Source organism: Quercus robur, chromosome 11 (assembly GCF_932294415.1).
Source record: "Quercus robur chromosome 11, dhQueRobu3.1, whole genome shotgun sequence".
In the NCBI taxonomy this organism is placed as follows: Eukaryota; Viridiplantae; Streptophyta; class Magnoliopsida; order Fagales; family Fagaceae; genus Quercus; species Quercus robur.
In genome coordinates, this window is record NC_065544.1 from 19,316,518 (window position 1) to 19,337,144 (window position 20,627).

At 32.3% G+C, this 20,627-nt stretch overlaps 1 protein-coding gene and 1 pseudogene across 3 annotated transcripts; one reads left to right on the forward strand and one right to left on the reverse strand.

Moving 5' to 3' along the window:
- Positions 1-841: 841 nt before the first annotated feature.
- LOC126704808 (phospho-2-dehydro-3-deoxyheptonate aldolase 2, chloroplastic-like) lies at positions 842-6,759 on the reverse strand (annotated as a pseudogene).
- Positions 6,732-19,303, forward strand: LOC126706679 (fructose-1,6-bisphosphatase, cytosolic-like). Of its 3 annotated transcripts, none has more exons than XM_050406213.1 (12): positions 6,732-7,135; positions 7,519-7,566; positions 15,778-15,852; positions 16,250-16,311; positions 16,397-16,463; positions 16,564-16,677; positions 16,963-17,049; positions 17,377-17,447; positions 17,525-17,590; positions 18,167-18,253; positions 18,432-18,507; positions 18,894-19,303. In XM_050406213.1, the coding sequence occupies exons 1-12, from the start codon at positions 6,977-6,979 to the stop codon at positions 19,008-19,010; spliced, it is 1,029 nt and encodes a 342-aa protein (XP_050262170.1). In that variant the 5' UTR covers positions 6,732-6,976; the 3' UTR covers positions 19,011-19,303. The 3 variants fall into 3 exon arrangements, with proteins under 3 accessions (XP_050262170.1, XP_050262169.1, XP_050262168.1); XM_050406212.1 differs by lacking the exon at positions 7,519-7,566 and adding an exon at positions 15,614-15,661; XM_050406211.1 differs by lacking the exons at positions 6,732-7,135; positions 7,519-7,566 and adding exons at positions 14,770-15,230; positions 15,614-15,661 and having other exon boundaries at positions 18,894-19,300.
- The last annotated feature ends 1,324 nt before the right edge of the window (positions 19,304-20,627 follow it).

Sequence of the window (20,627 nt, forward strand, 5' to 3'; positions counted from 1 at the left end):
TGCAAATGACTCTTAACAGTGGATTCTATTTGTAACCTTCAAGCAAGGTTATTCTTAAAGCTTATATCTGCAATATTGAAAACAGAATTCAGGAGTACGTGCTGGCCTTAGAACAATCTAAGGAATTACTGTTTAACAAGGAATCCTCTTGGGAGACTTCCTCTGTTGTTGTAGTAAAATTTAATGTTGATGCGGTTGTTTTAAAGGATTTCACTATCCTAGCTGTGGTGACCTGAGATGGAGATGGAGAGGTGATTGAAGCTTGGGCTAAAGTATATGAGATTTGTGAATCTGTGCAGGCTAAAGTAGCTACAATTCTCTGGGCTTTACAGCTTGCTAAGTCAGAAAATCTACAGGGTATTGAACTGAAGGGTGATACAAAAAATTGTGTTGATGTTCTTAAAGACGGTTGCTTTCATGTTGCCTGACCTATCCTAACTCTGACTAGTGATGCGGTGGATCTTAGCATATCTTTTGCTATTTGTAAATTTAGTTGGGATAGGAGAGAAGTTAACACAACAGCTCATAGTTTAGCTAAATTTAATTTGCTGCTGCTCGTAAGTCTTCTTTTTTGCTGTAATAAGCGTATTCTTCATACTGAAGTTCTGGATCTTCGCATGAAGAATACTGCTGCTGTTTCTCTTTTATGAAATCTCGGTTTTTAGCAAAATAATAATAATCTATGGAACCTTGCAGTCAGAATGTATAGCTTGTAATCAAATCAAAGAAATTTTGAAGCCGACAAAAAAGTATGATCTCCCTATTGTAAAGAAACTGGAAAATAAAATGGCGAAGAAATTTACGTAGGAAACCTAGGAAAATCTAATAAAACCAGGTAAAGGCAGGTCACAGAGATTTTAAACTTTATAGAATTCTTTGATGACATTCTGCCAAGATAGGATTATTCAGAACCTTTTATACATGTGGGTCAAAAATCTGTACACACAACCATGCTGGATGCCAAGTAGCAAAACAAGGTACAAGCTATCCATATAATTACATAATTAACACAAAAGTCAAACATTATTTTGATAGCAACACATGGCTTGAATCCTAGTACATGCAGCTAGATATATATAGGAATCATCATTTAATTTGTTTATCCTCAGATTTGTTGACTTCGATTGCAGTGAAGGCTTCACTTCATCTTTCAGACCATTACTGACACACCAATATATATGTATATATATTAGGAGATAGAGAGAATGAGACCTCAAAACAGAAACAGAGCAAAGCCTCCTAAAATCCAATTTAGGCTACTTTTTGCCTCGATCCAGGCCTTCTCTTTCGAAGCCCCTCTGCAATGATAAAGGCAAGCTCTAGAGATTGAGAAGCATTCAGCCTTGGGTCAGAATGAGTGTGGTAACGTGAGCTTAGATCATTATATGTTATAGTTCGCGAGCCTCCTACACATTCTGTTACATTTTGCCCAGTCATCTCTAGATGAACTCCACCAGGGTAGCTTCCTTCTTGATCATGTACATCAAAGAATGCCCTCACCTCAGCCTAGAAGCAAAACAATATGTAATTGTTATTATTTTAATTTTTTAATTTTTTTACCATAAAGTAAATAGTAAATTCTTCATTTTTATCATCAGTGCAAGAAAACAAAAATATAAATACTTGCCAAAAAAAAAAAAAAAACCCATGGAGTCCTACCTTCACATATTGATGTGACTTTCTACATCCAAGGTAGAGAAAACCAAACCACAGATTAATTAGTGGAGTTCCAAAGTAGGCCCAAGTAAGGACATTGACTGAGTTATGTCTACACAAATTACATTATAAAGATGATGTGCCAGTCTTACATACAAAAGTTTCTTTCTGTTTTTAATGTCTAATCTAATAATTGGTAAGCAATCGACTAATTACTTTATGCCAGTAGAATATTTGAACATGTCATCAATAAGGACACTTACAAATGAGATCAGCCAAAAGATTCCCAATCATCAAGGGAGCCAAAGAATTATATAATAAGTAATGAACAGTTTCTTTTGAAAACTATTTTGCAAAGGCTCGTTTGTCAGCCTGGAAGATTTCTTTGAATACTGCTATAATATGCAAAATATGATGCATATTTACAGGCTGGAAATGGCAAGTACAATCTTCAGCATCTCACCCCCTGCCTATGTGAGAGATAGAATAAGAAGGGGAAGGGAGGGAAGGTAAGGTTATTCCAATTTCACAAGCAGTAGTATCAGGCAACCAATTTTGTCAGAAAGTAATCCAATCATAAAGAGGAATTCCAAAGTAAATGCAGCCTTAAGCAATTTTTTTGACTAGGCCAGCCAGAAATATTCCAAAAGGATGCCTTTGTTCCACCTACTATACATTTGTCATTATCTCTCCAGTCAACCTTATCATTAAGCATTTGAGTATATGTTTTATGCCAACCAAATATGCCACATCAATGACAAAAAAAATAAACTGTGAAAATGCTCAAAAAACACACTGGTCAAGGCAGCAAAAGATTACGGTTACAGTTTGAATGACCCACAAGAAATTTCTTTAGTTACTTGATTTGATGACTTATGCAATATACTTGCACAACAATAAAAGTAAAACTCAGCAATTAAATTCATGTGGCAGATGTAAACGAGTTAACTGATAACATAAATCATACCCTGATTGCATCGAAAGACCGGGTTTTAAGTCCACATGGAGCTTTAATGCTATTCCCATGCATAGGGTCACTAATCCAAGTGACAGCTCTGATCAGATGAGGAAGCTTCACTCTCATGTTCTCAGCTCCCATTCTTACAATTACTGCTATCCTTCCAAATTTATTTTTAGGGTTTAGAATATCTATGAGCCTAACAAGCTCATTTCGATCCATTTTGTCACTCACCTGCATCACATTGCAATCTTTTATTAGCTCTCTGATCCTTTGACATCAGAGCAACATCAAGTTATCACGTACAAAAATAACTTCTTTCATGACTGAACCAAGGTATATAGAAGTATGTAACAGGTAAAAATTACAATGAAAGAAAAAAGGGGAATTTACAAATCTGCAAGAGAAAGTATAACAAACAAAACATGGATTTGTTCAACAAGACAGAGCCCAAGGAAATTGGAAAACAAGAAGAAAAAACAGCAAACAAAAAAGATTTTGTTTAAATATAAATGAAGGAAAAACAATCTAGATACCTTGATGCCGAGAGGATTAGAAACTCCTCTCAAAAACTCAACATGGGCACCATCAAGTTGTCGGGTGCGTTCTCCCGCCCAAAGCATGTGAGCGGAGCAATCATAGTACAGCCCAGAAGTAGAATCCTCTCTTGTAAGTGTTTGCTCATAAGGCAGAAGTAAGCATTCATGAGATGTCCAGAAATCTGTTGTAGTCATGATTGGGTGGTCTGAAGTGAGTCCAGCAGCACCCATGAATCCAAGGGACTCGTCAACTTGGTGAGCCAGTTCACAGTACCTGTCAAGCCATGGCAAGAACATGCTAATTCCTGAAAATCTTCCTAGACTTATAGAAACAGAACTTAAGGTGTAACTCTCTTGAGAACTAAACTAAGTCAACTCATTGAAGAAGTTAATGAAGCCACAAGATGGAGTTCAGAAAAATTTATCTGGAAGTTAGTTCCTAGAAATCAAAGTAATCCATATTCTCCATTTTGGAGAATAATCATTTATTTAATTCTCAGCAAGAAAAGATACTACAAAAGTCACAAAAAGCTAAACAAAGCAAGCTTTTTCTTTGTCACATTTGCTTGGGATTAAAGATGGGAGGCCTGCAATTTTCATTTCATTTCCACCATCTTTTAAAGATAAAAAGAGCACTCAAAAAATGTTACATCTAATAATTATATAGAAATGAGATTTTTCAAAAATGCTATCCAAGGATTTTTTTTTTTTTTTTTTTTCTTCTGATTCACAAGTCTACTTACAAAAAATAACACAGACATCTGGTAACTATTTCAAAACAATATCTAACTATTTAATGTAAAAATGAACAAGCAGAAACACATGGAAGGTGAGATGAAGTCTTCTTAATTGTTTATTCCATTACATGGTTAAAACAATTTTAAAAAATTGTGCGAAACTTTAAATAAACCCAAAAACCAAGCTAAATAGCTAGTATATCTAATTAAACTATCTGAATAAGAAATATACCTATCCCCCTGCTCACTGTGCTCCATGAAATCAAGATTCCAATGGGTGACTCTCTGCATTGCTGCGTATCCTCCTGTGGCAAATGCCCTTAAGAGGTTCAAATGCATCACCATTGATATTGTCTCCTCTGTAACTTGGCAGCTTCACTCCATACTTCTCCTCAAATGGATCTGATCTTGGCTTTGCAAACTGACCCGCCATTCTCCCCACCTAAATAGTCATTCCCACAATTTTTTTCAAATTATTCAATGTAACTACCGTCATATAGAATTACGATTCTTAAATCAACATTCACTGAGAAAAACAACAAACAATTATCTCAGCTTTGCAAATTCTCTAGAATCACTTCGTACTTAAAAGAAATGCCAATATAACACATGATCACTAACTTTCTTACTTATAACATCTAAACATATCAAAATCCAGCTCAAAAGATGTTTCCTAAAAGTCACTATACAACTATGAAAACACCATAAACAAAGAGAAAATTCACCGTGATGATGATCCTAAGTTTTAAAAAAAGCCGACTTATTATTCTTCAATCCACAATTTCAAATCTTTCAACATAAGTTTCAACACACCACCATGCATGTATATTCCCAAAAACTATTAGAAACAGTGACATAGAGATAAAAATATTAGAGAGAAAAGAAGGACCTTGACTACGGGCATTTGGCCACCGAACATGAGAACAACACTCATCTGGAGAAGAAGACGGAAGGTGTCACGAATGTTGTTGGCACTGAACTCCTTGAAGCTCTCAGCACAGTCACCACCTTGAAGCAAAAACGCCTTGCCTTGAGCTGCCTCAGCCAAACGGTCCTCTAAGCTCCTAGCTTCACCAACAAACACGATTGGAGGGAATGACTCCAGGGTCTTCAGAACTGAGTCCAGCACATGTGCTTAGTATTGGTACACTCATGGTCGCTCCAGAAGCTTATAAACCATGAGTGGGAGGGTTACTTAGGCGATGTGGGACTCGGGTGAGCCTAGGTGTCAATCACTTCATGGCAAAAATCCTTAACTCCCACCCCTTCGTGACAAAACCGTGAGGGACTGACTCCCTAAAACAGACAAACACCGATTAATGGGGGGCAGGTACCCACAATATTGAATTTATTTATCATTATACTTTTTAATTACTAACTCGATATTTTTTTTTTTTATACAAGATATAAATTCTACTCTAATCTAATCTAAGTGTATATGTGTGTGAAACTCTCTTTTAGAGACTTGAACCCCGACTCTTGTCCCCCCAAACCATACAAGTACTTATACCTGTAAAGTAACTATCGCACCAAGGGTGTACGGTGATACTAACTTGATATTGGATTTGTTTAATATTATACTTTTTATACTTGTGAAATATCAAGGTCATAACTATAAAATATTGAATTTTAAAGGTTTATTTATTATCGAATTTTAAAATTTATAAAATAAAATAGTAAAGCAAATGATTAATACAAAATTTGGTGTGCATTTTTTTTATACTTCAAAAAAAAAAAAAATTATAGTGTACTTTTTTTTTTAGAATGATATGGTGTACTTGTTAAGAATGAAGAGAGCAAGTGATATAGTAATGATTTTTATAATATCAATCCAATAAAAAGATATTAAGTAATATAAAATTAGTTAAAAAGTAATACATGTGGGCTGTAGGGATAATTGGGGGGTAATGGATCATTAGTTTTGGGTACGACTTAATCCCAAAAACTCTTAAATTTAATCCACCATATTATTAGTTTGAGGTGTTTGTGTGAATGTGTATATATATATACACATATATTTTGATAGGGTCGGAGGTGTATATTTGATGAAGAAACATCAGCCACTTCCAAGTTTGGAACAATAAAAAAAGGTCCCCTTAGAGCACTCTCATCAGGTGTGCCAAATGCATTTGGCACACCAAACACCAAAAACTATCCCTCATCAGCTCTTCCAAATCTCAAAAAATTTGAGACATAGCTACAGTACCGTCTCAAATATGAGACGGTACGGACAGCCATGCCAAAACACTATTTGGCTTATTTAATTTGTTTTTTCTCTCTCCTCCAATCAGATGTCTCTCTCTATTATTTTAATATATTATTTTAATGTGTAGTAAATATTATTTTAATGTATAGAATTATAGTATAGAACATCTGATAAATGATATGTTATAAAATGATGTGCTAAAATAATAAAGTAGATTTTTAGTGTGTCAAAATGACATTTTTTATGAGAGAACTGATGAGAATGCTCTAATAAATGTCCTGAACGTTATACCACTTTGTTGGTTCCAATGTTAAAGGAACATTAAGTGGTATACCTTACGTGTGTCAGTGAGACAGACAGACAGAATGAATTTAAGCTTTATTTTATTTATTACTTTTCTTTCTTTTTTTTTCTTTTTTTTTTAAGACAATTTTAACTTATAACCTCCTTTCTTAATGATTTCTTAATAATAGTTATTTATTATCAGATCAAAACATCAATTAATTTTTGATATAAGTGAGGATTGAACCCTAGATTTTTTATTCAATTATAAAAGATTTTACCAGTTAAGTTAATTGGAAATCACTATTGATTCCTTATTGATTCCTCCGACTCACTGCCCACAAGAACGATCATCACTAATGGCATCTCACCACTTGTCATTCCAATCACATTACCCAAAATTTTCTCTCCTCTCATCAGTCATTACCAATTCTAGCTAGTTGATTATATTCCACAGACCCAGTTGTCATCAAAGTCTATACTATTCTCGAATACATTATATTCCTTTCTGTTCTTTTCTTAAAATCCCTGCTCACGTATATCAAATTATCAATCAAATCAGATATTCAAAACAAAGAAGCCATTTTCTTTTTTAGCAATGGATCATGCAGCTGAAGCTCATAGAACTGACTTGATGACCATCACGCGACATGTTCTTAATGAGCAGTCAAAGCACCCCGAAGCACGTGGTGCTGTCACCATCTTGCTCAATCACATTGTTCTTGGCTGCAAATTCGTGTGCTCTGCAGTTAGCAAGGTCTCATTTCTTCATTGCCTGTCATGTTTTTCCAATCTCTTATACACACACACATGTTCGTTTTCAGTCTTAATGCATTCTAAGTGATAAGTGATATGAAATTGTAGTCTTTTCGTTCTTTTTATGATTCATACACCGTAGTTGCAAAGATTTTGTCATAAAAAAGGTTGTATGTAGTGCACAAAGCTTCCATTTTTTTGCGGAGAATAAGAGAGATATGATTGGTTTGGTAGGTGGCCATGAAAATTTTTGTTTTTTAGATTAGAATTAATAATACCAGATATAAGATTGGGGGACTACTAATAGTTATTTAACATCCCATTTAAACTGTGTCCAAAATTATTCCCATTCCATAAAAGATATACTTTTTTTTCGCTTTACAGGCAGGCCTTGCAAAACTCATTGGACTTGCTGGTGAGACCAATGTTCAGGTGAGTTCATTGTGGTATTATAAGGGATTGATTGTTTAATGTTTGTGATATCCCATTTATCTTTTTTTTACTGCTTCAATCCTTAAACAAAGGTGATTTGGCTGTTCCATTTTCAGGGTGAAGAACAGAAAAAATTGGATGTGCTTTCAAATGAAGTTTTTGTCAAGGCGTTAATTAGCAGCGGACAAACAGATAGTCCATCCAAGTTTTCTGCCTCTATTGGAATTTCATCTAACCAATTATACCAAAGACTCTCACCAATTACAATTTTTTTGGACAAAGAACTAATTCAGTACACTTTGATTTAGATTAATTTGTGAGGGTTTCCGGGTAATTAAATTTGTGGCATATTCTTAAAATATGGTATTTTTGGGGATAGAGATTAAATGTGCATGACATTTAAGGATATACGAACTCTTTTGACAAATTTAGTTTACAAGATGTGTCATGAAGTTCAATTTATGTGCTTTTTTTTATTTTTACAATCTATCTTCAGTGACAAGGATCAAATAATGAATCTCTTCACCACTTTCACATTATCTAATAGTACATTTTTTTGACATGTTTTATTGAAAATTTTTTCAGAGCATCCTGATTTCTGAAGAGGATGAAGATGCTACATTTGTCGATCCATCAAAGCGTGGAAGGTATCTGCAAAATTTCCAATTAAATACTTCAATTATATGGACCCATACTCTATTATGTATTCTGAAACTCTTGATCATAGTACAGATATGTTGTTGTTTTTGACCCATTGGATGGATCGTCAAACATTGACTGTGGTGTTTCCATAGGAACAGTATGGCTCTTATCCTATAGCTTGCTCATTTTTTGGATCTCTTTGTATATATTTTCTAGATTTCAAGAGTGAGAAGTTGTATGTTTACTCTTTCATATAGATTTTTGGGATTTACATGGTGGAACATAAGAATGACCTAAGTCTTGAAGATGTTCTGCAACCTGGAGAGAATATGGTAGCAGCTGGTTATTGCATGTATGGAAGCTCATGCACGGTAGGAACAATTGCTGTTCTCTTGCATTGTAGACAATTTTTTTTTACACAAAATAGTTTGTTGGTTGCAAAGTTCTTCACTTCATCAATCATGAAGATCAAGAAGCACTTGGTTACAAAACCCTAAGGCGCAAAAGACGCAGTAGTTTCTTTCAGAGAGAATAAGGCATCGGTCACCTTTTGCATAAGTTCTCCTTGCATTCTCTTATGTGATGGCCTCTAAAATAAGTCTTATATAGATTTAGGGTTGTGAGAAAAGAAACCCTACACATACATAATATCATGTGCTGAAAATCATATCTGAAAATTTGAATTCCCGTAACCTCGATTGATCGGGAGGTGTCGAGCTTTAAACCTCGACAGATACAGCTATCGAGAAGCTGTCGAGGAGACAGAAGCTTTCTCGATCGATCCACCAACTATCGAGAGGTGTCGAGCTATCTGTCCGCAGCTGTCGAGAGGTGTCGAACTATCTGTCCGCAAGTGTCGAGCTATTTGTCCAGCTTTAATGAACAGCTTTTCTTCACTTGTTTCTTGGTCCAATCTTCATGGCTTTAATACTAGACTTGAATAACATGTTTCTTGAAGTATTAAACACATCCTAGATCTACCCAAATACAAGTAAAGTGCGTTTTGTCAAAGGATTATCCAATTACATAAATGAATGACATATGTTCTTAACAAGTGAAACACATATGTCCTAACAATATTCATTGTCATGTTATTTTGTAAATTATTTGTAGTAATAGTGACATGCCTTCCAATGAAAATAGTCAATGTTCAAATCTTCTCTCTCTTAATTATTAATTTATTATTATTATTTTTAAAATTGTACCTCCAAATTTCCATAATTCAAATTAAAATTGTATTGAAGTAAATGGCTAGGCCACTTGTCCATTTTTTTTTGCTTTTTTATTATTATTTATAAATCACAATGGCTGTAATATTGGGAAGTAACGATGTTATGCAATTAATAAACTTACTTTGTCAATGATATATTATTTAATAACTTGATATTGAATTTATTTATCATTATACTTTTTAATTACTAACTTGATATTTTTTCTTTGATATAAGATAGAAATTCTACTCTAGTTTAGTCAAGTGTATATGTGTGTAAAACTCTCTCTTTAGGTTCTTTAAGAGTTCATGCTTCCATATGGAGATGAGGTTCCACCAAGCATTATTTTTTAATGAAACTTTTTAGTGACCAAATATGTAAATTACAATGTAGTAATGTGTGAAGCAGACAAGGGCTTTGTAGCTATTTTGGTAGGTTTTAGTGTTTTCAACGGAGATTTCCTATGTTCAAATGCACCCTCCTTCAATTATTAAATTATCAACAAACAAAAAAAATGTAGTCAATATAATATTCAAAGAGTGGTGTTAGGTGTACTACAAATTTTATTGTACAACATGTATTAGTTGATATGTCAACTTTTAAAATGCATAATAAAATACTACTCCCTCCGTCTCACTTTTTTTGTCCTGTTTAAAAAGTCAAACTTTTTAAGGGAACATCATTTATTATCTTGTCTACCTTTTAAAAATGTATAAGTTTCCAAAACTACCCTTAAAAAAATTTATTAAAAAATTGAATTAGTAAATTAATAGGGGTATAATAGGAACATTAGTAAATTAATGACTTTTATTTTTAGAAACATGACAATATTTTTGAACATCTCAAAATGGAATAGAGGACAAAAAAAGTGGGACAGAAGGAGTAATTAAGATATTTATTTATTATGTTGTTAATGTGATATAATCATATTTGTTGGGAAATATAGACCCCGGTTGATAGAATTAACAAGTTTTAAATTCAAGTTGTTAATTAAATTTATTATGTAAAAAACTTGTTAAAACAAACAAATATCAATATCATGTCAAAATCATGCAACAGAAAAATAAATAAGATAAGATATGATAACCCAGAAAAACCAATAAAACCAATTAGTTTCATAGTAAAAAATCTGGGGGGAAAACCTTCCCAAAAAGCAATCCACTATAGTAAAGAGAAGTTTCAGATCTAGTATAAAACTTTTGTCCGTAGACTCTACAATCCTCGTAGATGAACTCATAACAGAAACCTTCTACCGCTTTAGAACCTCTGAACTCTTCAATATATGAACGCCACCCTTTGATGCACGAATCCCAATACATGACTAACCAATTGCGTGGATCCCAGTACGTGACTTAATCACCAACTAGAAGAAGATTGATGGCTGCAAAGTTCTTCACTTCATCAACTATGAAGATCAAGAAGCACTTGGTTACAAAACCCTAAGGCGCAAAAGACGCAGTAGTTTTTTTCAGAGAGAATAAGGCATCGGTCACCTTTTGCATAAGTTTTCCTTGTATTCTCTTATGTGACGGCCTCTAAAATAAGTCTTATATAGGTTTAGGGTTGTGAGAAAAGAAACCCTACACATACATGTCATCATGGGCCGAAAATCAGATCTGAAAATCTAAATTCCCGTAACCTTGATCGATCGGGAGGTGTCGAGCTTTAAACCTCGACAGATACAACTATCGAGGAGCTGTCGAGGAGACAGAAGCTTTCTCGATCGATCCACCAGCTATCGAGAGGTGTCGAGCTATCTATTCACAGCTGTCGAGAGGTGTCGAAAAGGTGTCGAGCTATCTGTTCGTAAGTATCAAGCTATCTGTCCAGCTTTAATGAACAGTTTTTCTTCACTTGTTTCTTGATCCAATCTTCATGGCTTTAATACTAGACTTGAACAAGGTGTTTCTTGACGTATTAAACACATCCTAGATCTATCCAAATACAAGTAAAGTGTGTTTTGTCAAAGGATTAGCCAATTACATAAATGAATGACATATGTTCTTAACAAGTGAAACACATATGTCTTAACAATATTCATTGTCATGTTATTTTGTAAATTATTTGTTGTAATAGTGACGTGCCTTCCAATGTAAATAGTAAATGTTCAAATCTTCTCTCTCTTAATTATTAATTTATTATTATTATTTTTAAAATTGTACCTCCAAATTTCCATAATTCAAATTAAAACTGTATTGAAGTAAATGGCTAGGCCTCTTGTCCTTTTTTTTTTTTTTTTTTTGCTTTTTTATTATTATTTATAAATCACAATGGCTGTAATATTGGGAAGTAACAATGTTATGCAAATAATAAACTTACTTTGTCAATGATATATTATTTAATAACTTGATATTGAATTTATTTATCATTATACTTTTTAATTACTAACTTGATATATATATTTTTTTAATACAAGATAGAAATTCTACTATAATTTAGTCAAGTGTATATGTGTGTGAAACTCTCTCTTTAGGTTCTTTAAGAGTTCATGCTTCCATATGGAGATGAGGTTCCACCAAGCATTATTTTTTAATGAAACTTTTTAGTGACCAAATCTGTAAATTACAATGTAGTAATGTGTGAAGTAGACAAGGGCTTTGTAGCTATTTTGGTAGGTTTTAGTGTTCTCAACGGAGATTTCCTATGTTCAAATGCACCCTCCTTCAATTATTAAATTATCAACAAACAAAAAAAAAAAATGTAGTCAATATAATATTCAAAGAGTGGTGTTAGGTGTACTACAAATTTTATTATACAACATGTATTAATTGATATGTCAACTTTTAAAATGCATAATAAAATACTACTTTCCCCTTCTCACTTTTTTTGTCCTGTTTAAAAAGTCAAACTTTTTAAGGGAATATCATTTATTATCTTGTTTACCTTTTAAAAATGTATAAGTTTCCAAAACTACCCTTAAAAAAATTTATCAAAAAATTGAATTAGTAAATTAATAGGGATATAATAGGAACATTAGTAAATTAATAACTTTTATTTTTAGAAACAAAACAATATTTTGGGACATCTCAAAACGGAATAGAGGACAAAAAAAGTGGGACCGAGGGAGTAATTAAGATATTTATTTATTATGTTGTTAATGTGATATAATCATATTCATTGTCATGTTATTTTGTAAAATATTTGTAGTAATAGTGACGTGTCTTCCAATGAAAATAGTCAATGTTCAAATCTTCTCTCTCTTAATTATTAATTTATTATTATTTTTTTTAAAATTGTACCTCCAAATTTCCATAATTCAAATTAAAACTATATTGAAGTAAATGGCTAGGCCACTTGTCCTTTTTTTTTTTTTTTTTTTGCTTTTTTATTATTATTTATAAATCACATTGGTTGTAATATTGGGAAGTAACGATGCAATGCAATTAATAAACTTACTTTGTCAATGTTATATTATTTAATAACTTGATATTGATTTTTTTTATCATTATACTTTTTAATTACTAACTTGATATTTTTTTTTTATACAAGATAGAAATTCTACTCTAGTCTAATTTAAGTGTATATGTATGTGAAATTCTCTCTTTAGATTCTTTAAGAGTTCATGCTTCCATATGGAGATGAGGTTCCACTAAGCATTATTTTTTAATGAAACTTTTTAGTGACCAAATCTGTAAATTACAATGTAGTAATGTGTGAAGTAGACAAGGGCTTTGTAGCTATTTTTGTAGGTTTTAGTGTTTTCAACGAAGATTTCCTACGTTCAAATGCACCCTCCTTCAATTATTAAATTTATCAACAAACAAAAAAAAATTAGTCAATATAATATTCAAAGAGTGGTGTTATGTGTACTGCAAATTTTATTATACAACATGTATTAATTGATATGTCAACTTTTAAAATGCATAATAAAATACTAATTAATATATTTATTTATTATGTTGTTAATGTAATATAATCATATTCATTGTCATGTTATTTTGTAAATTATTTGTAGTAATAATGACGTGCCTTCCAATGAAAATAGTCAATGTTCAAATCTTCTCTCTCTTAATTATTAATTTGTTATTATTATTTGTAAAATTGTACCTCCAAATTTCCATAATTCAAATTAAAACTATATTGAAGTAAATGACTAGGCCACTTGTCCCCCCTTTTTTTTTTTTTTTTGCTTTTTTATTATTATTTATAAATCACAATGGCTGTAATATTGGGAAGTAACGATACTATGCAATTAATAAACTTACTTTGTCAATGTTATATTATTTAATAACTTGATATTGAATTTATTTATCATTATACTTTTTAATTACTAACTTGATATATATTTTTTTTTTATACAAGATATAAATTCTACTTTAATCTAATCTAAGTGTATATGTGTATGAAACTCTCTCTTAGAGATTTGAACCCCGACTCTTGTCCCCCCACACCCTACAAGCACTTATACTTGTGAAGTGACTATCGCACCAAGGGTGTGCGGTGGTACTAACTTGATATTGGATTTGTTTAATATTATACTTTTTATACTTGTGAAATATCAAGGTCATAACTATAAAATATTGAATTTTAAAGGTTTATTTATTATCGAATTTTAAAATTTATAAAATAAAATAGTAAAGCAAATGATTAATACAAAATTTGGTGTGCATTTTTTTTATACTTCAAAAAAAAAAAATTATATTGCACTTTTTTTTTGAGAATGATATGGTGTACTTGTTAAGAATGAAGAGAGCAAGTGATATAGTAATGATTTTTATAATATCAATCCAATAAAAAGATATTAAGTAATATAAAATTAGTTAAAAAGTAATACATGTGGGCTGTAGGGGTAATTGGGTGGTAATGGATTCATTAGTTTTGGGTACGACTTAATCCCAAAACTCTTAAATTTAATCCACCATATTATCGGTTTGAGGTGTTTGTGTGAATGTGTATATATATATACATATATTTTGATAGGGTCGGAGGTGTATATTTGATGAAGAAACATCAGCCACTCCCAAGTTTGGAACAATAAAAAAAGGTCCCCTTAATAAATGTTCTGAACGTTATACCACTTTGCTGGTTCCAATGTCCCCTTAATAAATGTCCTGAACATTATACCACTTTGTTGGTTCCAATGTTAAAGGAACATTAATTGGTATACCTTACGTGTGTCAGTGAGACAGACAGACAGAATGAATTCAAGCTTTATCTTATTTATTACTTTTCTTTTTTTCTTTTAATTTTTTTTAAGACAATTTTAACTTATAACCTCCTTTTTTAATGATCTCTTAATAATAGTTATTTATTATTAGACCAAAATATCAATTAATTTTTGATATAAGTGAGGATTAAACTCTAGATTTTTTATTCAACCATAAAAAATTTTACTAGTTGAGTTAATTGGAACTCACTATTGATTCCTTATTGATTCCTCCGACTCACTGCCCACAAGAACGATCATCACTAATGGCCTCTCACCACTTGTCATTCCAATCACATTACCCAAAATTTTCTCTCCTCTCATCAGTCATTACCAATTCTAGCTAGTTGATTATATTCCACAGACCCAGTTGTCATCAAAGTCTATACTATTCTCGAATACATTATATTCCTTTCTGTTCTTTTCTTAAAATCCCTGCTCACGTATATCAAATTATCAATCAAATCAGATATTCAAAACAAAGAAAGCCATTTTCTTTTTTAGCAATGGATCATGCAGCTGAAGCTCATAGAACTGACTTGATGACCATCACGCGTCATGTTCTTAATGAGCAGTCCAAGCACCCCGAAGCACGTGGTGCTTTCACCATCTTGCTCAATCACATTGTTCTTGGCTGCAAATTCGTGTGCTCTGCAGTTAGCAAGGTCTCATTTCTTCATTGCCTGTCATGTTTTTCCAGTCTCTTATACACACACACACGTTCGTTTTCAGTCTTAATGCATTCTAAGTGATAAGTGATATGAAATTGTAGTCTTTTCGTTCTTTTTATGATTCATACACCGTAGTTGCAAAGATTTTGTCATAAAAAAAGATTGTATGTAGTGCACAAAGCTTCCATTTTTTTGCGGAGAATAAGAGAGATATGATTGGTTTGGTAGGTGGCCATGAAAATTTTTGTTTTTAGATTAGAATTAATAATACCAGATATAAGATTGGGGGACTACTAAGAGTTATTTAACATCCCATTTAAACTGTGTCCAAAATTATTCCCATTCCATAAAAGATATACTTTTTTTTCGCTTTACAGGCAGGCCTTGCAAAACTCATTGGACTTGCTGGTGAGACCAATGTTCAGGTGAGTTCATTGTGGTATTATAAGGGATTGATTGTTTAATGTTCATGATATCCCATTTATCTTTTTTTTACTGCCTCAATCCTTAAACAAAGGTGATTTGGCTGTTCCATTTTCAGGGTGAAGAACAGAAAAAATTGGATGTGCTTTCAAATGAAGTTTTTGTCAAGGCGTTAATTAGCAGTGGACAAACAGTAAGTCCATCCAAGTTTTCTGCCTCTATTGGAATTTCATCTAACTAATTATACCAAAGATTCTCACCAATTACAATTTTTTTGGACAAAGAACTAATTCAGTACACTTTGATTTAGATTAATCTGTGAGGGTTTCTGGGTAATTAAATTTGCAGCATATTCTTAAAATATGGTATTTTTGGGGATAGAGATTAAATGTGCATAACATTTAAGGATAGATGAACTCTTTTGACAAATTTAGTTTACAAGATGTGTCATGAAGTTCGATTTATGTGCTTTTTTTTTTTATTTTTACAATCTGTCTTCAGTGACAAGGATCAAATAAGGAATCTCTTCACCACTTTCACATTATCTAATAATACATTTTTTTGACATGTTTTATTGAAAAAATTTTCAGAGCATCCTGATTTCTGAAGAGGATGAAGATGCTACATTTGTCGATCCATCAAAGCGTGGAAGGTTTCTGCAAAATTTCCAATTAAATACTTCAATTATATGGACCCATACTCTATTATGTATTCTGAAACTCTTGATCATAGTACAGATATGTTGTTGTTTTTGACCCATTGGATGGATCATCAAACATTGACTGTGGTGTTTCCATAGGAACAGTATGGCTCTTATCCTATAGCTTGCTCATGTTTTGGATCTCTTTGTATATATTTTCTAGATTTCAAGAGTGAGAAGTTGTATGTTTACTCTTTCATATAGATTTTTGGGATTTACATGGTGGAACATAAGAATGACCTAAGTCTTGAAGATGTTCTGCAACCTGGAGAGAATATGGTAGCAGCTGGTTATTGCATGTATGGAAGCTCATGCACGGTAGGAACAATTGCTGTTCTCTTGCATTGTAGACAATTTTTTTTTTTTCACAGAATAGTTTGAGTTATTTTTTCTTTTTTAGATTTCCGTTAATTATTTAAATTGACCATTTCAGTGTTTTATGTGTGCTTTTTAACCCTGATGATTTGTTTACAAGTAGTTGAAATTCCTTGATTGGTTCTGTTTTGTTTTGTTTTTGGGACCAAGTCTTATTATCAGATTAAGTGTGTGGAAAATTTTTGGCACTTCAGTAACAATAATAATTGCATAATTTTTAATATGCAGTTAGTACTTAGCACCGGAAATGGTGTCAATGGGTTCACTCTTGATCCATCTCTTGGAGAGTTCATATTAACTCATCCTAACATCAAGGTATACATTAATTTAAATTTTTTTGTTAGAATAACTCATGTATAACATGGGACTTTCCAGCATGTTATTTCCTTTCAATTCTTTACATTATGCTTGGTTTGGTAGCCAAGGCAGAGGAATTACTTCTAGGTTTTTTCTTTCCTTTTATTTCAAAAAAAGCAAAAGTTGGACCATTGAAATACAAACTACTCTTAAGAACTTGTACCTCATGCCCCAATATGTTTCATAGTTCTAATTATATCGTAGTATCATGAATGCAACCTATAAAATTGGAAGTTGCACATTTGAAACAAGATTGTCTTAAATTTCTGCTCATGATTTTAACAGATCCCCAAGAAGGGAAAGATTTATTCAATAAACGAAGGAAATGCCAAAAACTGGGACAAGGCAACTGCCAAGTATGTGCCTTTCATTCCTCCTGTCATTACATCTAACTGATCTAAGTGTCAAAGTTATTGACATTCTTGATTTCCAGGTATGTGGAAAACTGCAAGTTCCCTAAAGATGGTTCATCACCAAAATCCCTTAGATACATTGGAAGGTATTTGAATCATCAACCTTAGATTTCAGTTATCTGTACTTTTAAGTGTGAAATTAGATATTTTAAGTTCACTTTTGGTGACTATCTGTAGTAATATGATAATGTTCAATACTACAGTTAATGCTAGAACTCTGCTACTATGAGATGGTGGTAATGTAAGATTTTCCAAGAAATTATATACCATACATACGTATGAATATGATAATAGCACTTCCCTTATCTAAACAAATGATTCAGGCATGTATCATCATTGTAACTCTTCTACGATGAACAAAATACAAAAGTTATCAGGGAGAAAAGGTGGGTGAAAAAAAGTAAATGGAATTCCCAAATGAGCAATAAAAACCAAGACGTTTTGGTTGTTTACCTTTCTTGCTTTTGTGTGAAACCAGGAATGATTTTTCTTATATATAGTTCTATCTACTATTTTGGGCATACAAATTATATATCCTTAACCGATTAATTACTTTACCTTGCTTTTTGCTAAGTCACTTTGGATTTTGGACCATGACCTTCCCTGCTTATTAACAGAATCACAAGTACTCTCTGCTAGGCTAATCATATTATTTAATGCAGCATGGTTGCTGATGTTCACCGAACATTGCTCTATGGTGGTATCTTTATGTATCCTGCTGATAAGAAAAGCCCAAATGGAAAACTACGGTATGTCATGCTTGCTGGTTAGAATCCTCAGAAGATAACCTAATCTGATAAAAATACACAATAAATTGAACATGATTAGCTATCCCAATTAGTTGTTCAAATATATTTTTTTTAGTACGCTTTTTTTTTTTCATTGCAGTTGTTTGTAAATAATAAGGATTTAACTTCCATAAAACAGTCTTCTCTATGAAGTCTTTCCAATGTCATACATGATGGAGCAAGCGGGAGGTCAAGCTTTTACTGGCAAGCAACGGGTATTGACAAATCTCCTTTGAGCACAGCTTTGTTTTGCTTAATGCTTATCACTGCTTAGTTTGTGTAAACAAGTTTCTATAATATTTTCTTCTCTTTTGGTTCTTTGCTCGTAAATTGGAATCATAAAACTAATACTTGAAGTCTTGATCTACTCGTCCTTGTACCACCTGAGCTAAAGCCAAGGGGCCATAACTTTATATATTTTTATATTCAAACTTAACAAACTATTTTCTTTAAATGGAAGCAATGAAGAATCTCGTTCTCGAACTTTTTCTTGCTTTTAATGAGAAAACTAAATCAATTTCAACATTGGAAATTCTTGTAATGAATTTTCCACATCTCTTTCCTCTTGTTGGTTAATTCATCAAAGTGGTTGATACTGCAGGCACTTGAATTGGTTCCAAACAGCATACATGAAAGGTCCCCTGTATTCCTTGGCAGCTATGATGATGTTGAGGAAATTAAAAAGATCTATGCTGCTGTTGAAGAAGAGAGCACATAAAGTTGCATGTCCATCAATAACTCTCCCTCGTGTGTATTAGTTTGATAATCAATTCAATAATCAGGGTCAATTTGTTCTCATTTTTCTGGGTGAAACATAGGAGGAAACCAGTTCCCAGGAATTGATTTATAAACTCATGTATATTGAGCTTTGTGCCAACAAACATGTCTCACAATTTTTCAGAACATAAACATATTTTGGCTAAATTAATAATGTATTGTAATCCCAGAAAGCTAAAATTCACCTAGCTTTTTGCCCTTTCCTGTAGGCTATAATAGCATTCTTCTTAGAAACTGGCACCTTCTCATTAATCATTATCATTGCATGCTTAGAACTTGGAAGTTCTTGGTTTTCATCTATCATCTTTTCCCTTTACATTTTCCTGCCCTGGAACTTTTTTCCATTTGTATTCTTTGAATTTACAATACAAATGTTGATTTTGTAAACATTGTTAGTAGAGCCTCTATTATGAAACTCATTATTGAGCGGGGATACCCCAAAAAATTCAGGTTTATTTTTTTGACTACCACATCTGCCTATTAAAAGCATTCTCAAAATCTCAATATCATCTCCTACTTGGTCAAGATAGGTTTTTTGTCCCCAATCTATTAAAAGCTTCTACCAAAAAGTTGATAAGCTCATCATATCTTTATACTTGAATCAAAAAATTTATCAGTTATAAATACGTAGAAGGATTTAACTTCATCAATCGATCGTATGATTTTATACTTCTCCTTGAAATGACTACATTAAACATAGGGGGAACACAATCCAAATGGTGTTTTGTTAAGCTAAAACTTGGTTTATTTGGATTAAAAAAAAAACCTCGGTTTATTTTAAGACTAAACTACAATTTTGGTTTGCGTACATGGTCAATTTCTAAGTATAAAATTGATTTGATCTTGAAGATTGAGGGGAAAAACATAACACAATAAAAATATATAGGGATGAATTTTAAACTATCCTATTGTTGGAGGATTGAAAGTGACCTTAGTTTAATCCTGAGTCAATACTAAAATCAAATTACAGAAAACTATTCTTCCTAGTTTTAATTTATATGCAATATTTTCCGTATATGTTTTTTCACCCAAAAAACATATACAGAAAATATTTTACACTCGACTAGGTGTTTGGGTGGACCGGAAAATACAATCAAATTGAAATCAATTTCAGTTTAACTGTAAAATTGGGGTCTCTTTAGTGTAAAATATTTTACCTTCAACTGAATTACATTTCTATTTTCTGGCCTCTATCAGAACAAAGAGAGAGAGGAGCTCCAGCTGAGACACCGTCCGACATATTTTCTAATAATAATTTTATGTGCAAACCAAACACTGGAAACCATTTTTTGGCGTATTTTCTAGAATACAACCAAACAACTAAATATTTTTTCACCTGAAAAAATTTTACACTCGGAAAACATTTTACATTGAGCCAAACACAGCCTGCCTAAATGTAGTTTTGAATGTGTGTGAATAAGAATAAGTATTTTATAATAAAACATTTAAAATTTATTTAAGATGGAAAAAAAAATATTCCATTTATTTATTTTTCACTTTGTTCTCTCGCCTATAGTTGAATCCAATTTGGATGAAAAATGCGAGGAATTATTAGTCT

What these genes read in the sequence shown, in the direction of transcription:
- LOC126706679 (XM_050406213.1), top strand. Translation starts at nt 6,977, where the DNA reads ATGGATCATGCAGCTGAAGCTCATAGAACTGACTTGATGACCATCACG. An exon ending in GTGGTGTTTCCATAGGAACA is followed by an intron (nt 16,464 to 16,563) that starts GTATGGCTCTTA and finishes TCTTTCATATAG; the next exon opens with ATTTTTGGGATTTACATGGT. An exon ending in AGCCCAAATGGAAAACTACG is followed by an intron (nt 18,254 to 18,431) that starts GTATGTCATGCT and finishes TCCATAAAACAG; the next exon opens with TCTTCTCTATGAAGTCTTTC.